We start from the raw sequence: 7,436 nt of genomic DNA, 5'->3' as shown, positions 1-7,436 counted from the left end.
AAAAGGTGCACTACAAAAGGAAATAACTTTACCAGTTCAACTTGGTAAAGGAGAAGGAAAAGCAGTCATTAAGAAAAAAGGGATGGAGATCTGGCAGAAAAGGTGGGAGGAAGACCAGAAAGGCAAAGAGTATCATAAAGTACAAAAGACAATTACAATTCATATTTATAAAGAAAGAAACAGAAGGGAGGAAATCATGATAGCTAGACTCAGAATGAATCACACAGCATTGAATGGTACGCTGTATATCATGGGGAAAAGTGACAGTAACAAGTGTGGGAACTGTGCAGTAAAAGAAGGTGTAGAACATATCTTGTTACATTGTGACATCTATAAAGCGGAAAGAGAACAATTAAAGGCTAAAGTTTTAGAGGCAGAGAGGGAGTGGAGTGTGGTTGTTTTGGGAACAAAAGGAGAGGGAGTAAGAGCTACCAGAAAGGCACTGTTTAAATTGAAACTGGGGTAGGAAAAATAATTTAACATTAGGTCAGGAAAGAACATAGATTTGTTTTTTGATTTATTTATTTTATGGTTTTATTGATTTATTTTAATTTAATTTTGATAAGATCATAGGTTAAAGAGTTGGAATGATGTGAGGATTCATACTCATGTACAGTAGGTGGCGGTATGCACCTTTCAAGTTGTTTGCAATCCGCCAAAAGCAAGAGAAGAAGAAGAAGACGAAGAAGAATAATAATAATAAGAAGAAGAACTGCATGTAATAGCAGCGTTGTGCCTGCAGGGGCGCTGTGAGCTGAGACTCTCACAGCAACAACAGGAAGCTGAGCTCTCGCAACACATCCGTCAAACTGTTGTTTTCCTGAGTTGATCGTGAAACTCGGAGCTCTTTAGAGATCATTCTGTGTTCATTCAGTGAGCTGTGAGTGTGTGAAGTGACCCTGATGGCCGGCACCGCGCTGAAGAGACTCATGGCGGAGTATAGACGTGAGTGAGAGGATTTAACACGTCACTGTTAGAACGATGAGCTAACGGCTAACGGCTAACGGCTAACCCTACGGATTTAATAATAATAATAATAATACATTTGATTTATCTGGCGCTTTCCCTAGTGCTCTAAGCGGATTGATGGTCTTCTTCTCCTGATAGCCGCTGTTTCATCACTGACACGCATTAGTACAAGCACTCATATCTAGTACTTTAGTACGAGTACAAGCACACATCAAGTAATTTAGTACAAGTACTCATATCTAGTACTTTAGTACAAGTACTCATATCTTTAGTACAAGCACTCATATAGTACTTTAGTACAAGTACTCATATCTAGTACTTTAGTACAAGCACTCATCTAGTACTTTAGTACAAGTACTCATATCTAGTACTTTAGCTAGAGTACGAGCACTCATATCAAGTACTTTAGTACAAGTACTCATATCTTTAGTACAAGCACTCATATAGTACTTTAGTACAAGTACTCATATTTAGTACTTTAGTACAAGCACTCATCTAGTACTTTAGTACAAGTACTCATATCTAGTACTTTAGTACAAGTACTCATATCTAGTACTTTAGCTAGAGTACGAGCACTCATATCTAGTACTTTAGTACAAGTACTCATATCTTTAGTACAAGCACTCATATAGTACTTTAGTACAAGTACTCATATCTAGTACTTTAGTACAAGCACTCATCGAGTACTTTAGTACAAGTACTCATATCTAGTACTTTAGTACAAGTACTTATATCTTTAGTACAAGCACTCATATAGTACTTTAGTACAAGCACTCATATAGTACTTTAGTACAAGTACTCATATCTAGTACTTTAGTACAAGCACTCATCTAGTACTTTAGTACAAGTACTCATATCTAGTACTTTAGCTAGAGTACGAGCACTCATATCTAGTACTTTAGTACAAGTACTCATATCTAGTACTTTAGCTAGAGTACGAGCACTCATATCTAGTACTTTAGTACAAGTACTCATATCTTTAGTACAAGCACTCATATAGTACTTTAGTACAAGTACTCATATCTAGTACTTTAGTACAAGCACTCATCGAGTACTTTAGTACAAGGACTCATATCTAGTACTTTAGTACAAGTACTTATATCTTTAGTACAAGCACTCATATAGTACTTTAGTACAAGCACTCATATAGTACTTTAGTACAAGTACTCATATCTAGTACTTTAGTACGAGCACTCATATCTAGTACTTTAGCTAGAGTACGATCACTCATATCTAGTACTTTAGTCAGGGCTGCCAATATTTGAGTTCAGCTTGGAGTAAGAAAAAAGAAACGTTCATGTGTATAGTGTTACAAATGTATTGAACATGTACAAACTAGGGTTTCCTCACTGAGCTGTAGTTCTCTCTCTCAGTCTGACAGGACAGAGCTCTCCCTCTCATTGTTTTAGAAACAGCTTCTAATATCCGTTAGCGCAGCTAGCTAACCAGATGCTAACAACAACAATGCAGATAGTGAGTTTGGTAGAAATATACTGTATAATAGTAAAGTTATTTAAGATGATGCCATATTTATTGAAGATTTTACATTATAAATATTCCCCACAATTATTCAAAAGCATATTCTTCCAAACTCCTTGCAGTGAGTTATAGTAATAAGCTGTATAATAGTGATTGAATATTATTGTATTCTCTTTTTTGGGAGTTGCACTTTGCAGACGGTCCCTGAGCACTCGTTTCTTCTCCGGCTGCAGATAGAGACCAATGTAATGTGTCCAGCTCGGAGGATGACGCGTATTGGCTTTTTTTGATCAAAATGTGATTGTAGTTCGTTGTCAACCTCACCACGGTACTTAGGAGACGTCATCTGTGTCTGAACAACGTTTTCATGAGTTATTGATCCGTGAAATCAGAATCTCCCAATATCACTCCAACTTTACTGAACTAAGCCAGAAGACCGTCTCATTTCGTAAACCGCTCGGGTTTGCTGTTCCTTCACTTTATTTTTATATTTATATTAGGGCTGTCAGTCGATTAAATAGTTAATCGCAAAATAATCGCACATTTTTTATCTGTTCTAAATATTCCTTAAAGTTTTTAATACTCTTATCAACATATGAGTGGACAAATATGATTTATGCAAATGTTTGTTTACTATCATTTGAACAATGACAAATATTCTCCTGAATATTTGTGTGTGTGTGTGTCTCTCTCTCTCTCTCTCTCTCTCTCTCTCTCTCTCTCTCTCTCTCTCTCTCTCTCTCTCTCTGGTGTGTGTGCCTGTGTGTACATTTATTTTGGATGAAAACTTAGCGTGAGGAAAGGCATGTGTGGCTTGAGATATGGGTTAATTGCGTGACTCTCACGCTCAATGAGGGTTGGCAGCCCTGCTTTAGTACGACTACAAGCACTCATATCTAGTATTAAAGTAGAAGTACTCAGATCTTGTTCTTGTGTAAAAGTAGAAGTACTCAGATCTTGTATGTGATTATATTGTGTTAAGAAGTCAAAGGTCTCAGAAACAGGAAATGAATTTGAAATAATCCTGTTTTTACTGTTTGATTGAACTTGAATGTAATTCAGCTGTTTTCCGATAAGTGCCCAGCAGACTTGGGGACAGAGTGAATGTCAGGACAGCAGCCACATCTAACTGAAGCTAGCATCTTTAAAAAGTCATATGTAATACTGATGTATTTGATCTATACATGCTGTTTCACCCTGGGTGTGTATCTGTTTCTATGGTTATTAATGTGTGCTGGCTTTATTTCATGAAAGGTCTACTTTCTTTGACTTGTGCCTTCTTGTCTGCTCTTGGCTGTGGTACGCTTTTCGGCTGCAGGACGAGCATGTGACTTCTAATTTAAATACTTATAAGGATACTTACCGTTCTGAGTTCAATGAAAGGTCTTGATGCTAACGAGCGATAGAATTACTAACAAAGCACTTATACACTAATCAAGGGCTGGCTTATCTAAAGCCAGTTGAGTAGCACTTGAAATGTTTAGCTCTATGAAACCTGATGTTCTTATATGATTCTGTTTTCTTCATGGTTGTATTTTGTTGGTCGAACGCACTTATTGTAAGTCTCTTTGGATAAAAGCGTCAGCTAACTGTAATGTAATCTTACGTGGTGCTAATGTGATGCTAACGTGTGTGTTTCAGAGCTGACGCTGAACCCACCTGAGGGAATCGTTGCAGGTGAGACTCAATCAATTATACAAAAATAATTATACAAAATAACAGCTTGATATTTGATTTGGTCAGAAAGCTCATATTCAGAGAGAGAACAGATGAAAGACTCATATTCAGAGAGAACAGATGAAAGACTCATATTCAGAGAGAGAACAGATGAAAGACTCATATTCAGAGAGAACAGATGAAAGACTCATATTCAGAGAGAGAACAGATGAAAGACTCATATTCAGAGAGAACAGATGAAAGACTCATATTCAGAGAGAACAGATGAAAGACTCATATTCAGAGAGAGAACAGATGAAAGACTCATATTCAGAGAGAGAACAGATGAAAGACTCATTCAGAGAGAGAACAGATGAAAGACTCATATTCAGAGAGAACAGATGAAAGACTCATATTCAGAGAGAACAGATGAAAGACTCATATTCAGAGAGAACAGATGAAAGACTCATATTCAGAGAGAAGAGATGAAAGACTCATATTCAGAGAGAGAACAGATGAAAGACTCATATTCAGAGAGAGAACAGATGAAAGACTCATATTCAGAGAGAACAGATGAAAGACTCATATTCAGAGAGAGAACAGATGAAAGACTCATATTCAGAGAGAGAACAGATGAAAGACTCATATTCAGAGAGAGAACAGATGAAAGACTCATATTCAGAGAGAGAACAGATGAAAGACTCATATTCAGAGAGAGAACAGATGAAAGACTCATATTCAGAGAGAGAACAGATGAAAGACTCATATTCAGAGAGAACAGATGAAAGACTCATATTCAGAGAGAACAGATGAAAGACTCATATTCAGAGAGAACAGATGAAAGACTCATATTCAGAGAGAACAGATGAAAGACTCATATTCAGAGAGAGAACAGATGAAAGACTCATATTCAGAGAGAACAGATGAAAGACTCATATTCAGAGAGGACAGATGAAAGACTCATATTCAGAGAGAACAGATGAAAGACTCATATTCAGAGAGAACAGATGAAAGACTCATATTCAGAGAGAGAACAGATGAAAGACTCATATTCAGAGAGAACAGATGAAAGACTCATATTCAGAGAGAACAGATGAAAGACTCATATTCAGAGAGAGAACAGATGAAAGACTCATATTCAGAGAGAACAGATGAAAGACTCATATTCAGAGAGAACAGATGAAAGACTCATATTCAGAGAGAGAACAGATGAAAGACTCATATTCAGAGAGAACAGATGAAAGACTCATATTCAGAGAGAACAGATGAAAGACTCATATTCAGAGAGAGAACAGATGAAAGACTCATATTCAGAGAGAGAACAGATGAAAGACTCATATTCAGAGAGAACGGATGAAAGACTCATATTCAGAGAGAACAGATGAAAGACTCATATTCAGAGAGAACAGATGAAAGACTCATATTCAGAGAGAACAGATGAAAGACTCATATTCAGAGAGAACAGATGAAAGACTCGTATTCAGAGAGAGAACAGATGAAAGACTCATATTCAGAGAGAACAGATGAAAGACTCATATTCAGAGAGAACAGATGAAAGACTCATATTCAGAGAGAACAGATGAAAGACTCATATTCAGAGAGAACAGATGAAAGACTCATATTCAGAGAGAGAACAGATGAAAGACTCATATTCAGAGAGAGAACAGATGAAAGACTCATATTCAGAGAGAACAGATGAAAGACTCATATTCAGAGAGAACAGATGAAAGACTCATATTCAGAGAGAACAGATGAAAGACTCATATTCAGAGAGAGAACAGATGAAAGACTCATATTCAGAGAGAACGGATGAAAGACTCATATTCAGAGAGAACAGATGAAAGACTCATATTCAGAGAGAGAACAGATGAAAGACTCATATTCAGAGAGAACAGATGAAAGACTCATATTCAGAGAGAACAGATGAAAGACTCGTATTCAGAGAGAGAACAGATGAAAGACTCATATTCAGAGAGAACAGATGAAAGACTCATATTCAGAGAGAACAGATGAAAGACTCATATTCAGAGAGAACAGATGAAAGACTCATATTCAGAGAGAACAGATGAAAGACTCATATTCAGAGAGAGAACAGATGAAAGACTCATATTCAGAGAGAGAACAGATGAAAGACTCATATTCAGAGAGAACAGATGAAAGACTCATATTCAGAGAGAGAACAGATGAAAGACTCATATTCAGAGAGAGAACAGATGAAAGACTCATATTCAGAGAGAACAGATGAAAGACTCATATTCAGAGAGAGAACAGATGAAAGACTCATATTCAGAGAGAACAGATGAAAGACTCATATTCAGAGAGAGAACAGATGAAAGACTCATATTCAGAGAGAACAGATGAAAGACTCATATTCAGAGAGAACAGATGAAAGACTCATATTCAGAGAGAACAGATGAAAGACTCATATTCAGAGAGAGAACAGATGAAAGACTCATATTCAGAGAGAGAACAGATGAAAGACTCATATTCAGAGAGAGAACAGATGAAAGACTCATATTCAGAGAGAGAACAGATGAAAGACTCATATTCAGAGAGAACAGATGAAAGACTCATATTCAGAGAGAACAGATGAAAGACTCATATTCAGAGAGAGAACAGATGAAAGACTCATATTCAGAGAGAACAGATGAAAGACTCATATTCAGAGAGAGAACAGATGAAAGACTCATATTCAGAGAGAACAGATGAAAGACTCATATTCAGAGAGAGAACAGATGAAAGACTCATATTCAGAGAGAGAACAGATGAAAGACTCATATTCAGAGAGAACAGATGAAAGACTCATATTCAGAGAGAACAGATGAAAGACTCATATTCAGAGAGAGAACAGATGAAAGACTCATATTCAGAGAGAGAACAGATGAAAGACTCATATTCAGAGAGAACAGATGAAAGACTCATATTCAGAGAGAACAGATGAAAGACTCATATTCAGAGAGAGAACAGATGAAAGACTCATATTCAGAGAGAACAGATGAAAGACTCATATTCAGAGAGAGAACAGATGAAAGACTCATATTCAGAGAGAGAACAGATGAAAGACTCATATTCAGAGAGAGAACAGATGAAAGACTCATATTCAGAGAGAACAGATGAAAGACTCATATTCAGAGAGAGAACAGATGAAAGACTCATATTCAGAGAGAACAGATGAAAGACTCATATTCAGAGAGAACAGATGAAAGACTCATATTCAGAGAGAACAGATGAAAGACTCATATTCAGAGAGAGAACAGATGAAAGACTCATATTCAGAGAGAACAGATGAAAGACTCATATTCAGAGAGAACAGATGAAAGACTCATATTCAG

General features: G+C 36.7%; 1 protein-coding gene across 1 annotated transcript in view; it reads left to right on the top strand.

The window, feature by feature from the left end:
• The first annotated feature begins 743 nt into the window (after positions 1–743).
• The window catches only part of ube2g2 (ubiquitin-conjugating enzyme E2G 2), an 18,255-nt gene continuing 11,562 nt past the window's right edge, over positions 744–7,436 (top strand). The window contains exons 1-2 of the mRNA XM_079667122.1: positions 744–945; positions 4,090–4,125. Of these exons, the coding sequence (XP_079523248.1) occupies positions 903–945; positions 4,090–4,125 (79 nt within the window). The 5' untranslated portion in view covers positions 744–902. The remainder of the gene's footprint in view (positions 946–4,089; positions 4,126–7,436) is intronic.

The sequence above is a fragment of the Notothenia rossii genome, assembly GCF_949606895.1.
Source record: "Notothenia rossii genome assembly, chromosome: 2".
Taxonomy (NCBI): domain Eukaryota; kingdom Metazoa; phylum Chordata; class Actinopteri; order Perciformes; family Nototheniidae; genus Notothenia; species Notothenia rossii.
This window is presented reverse-complemented; position numbering and strand designations above follow the sequence as displayed.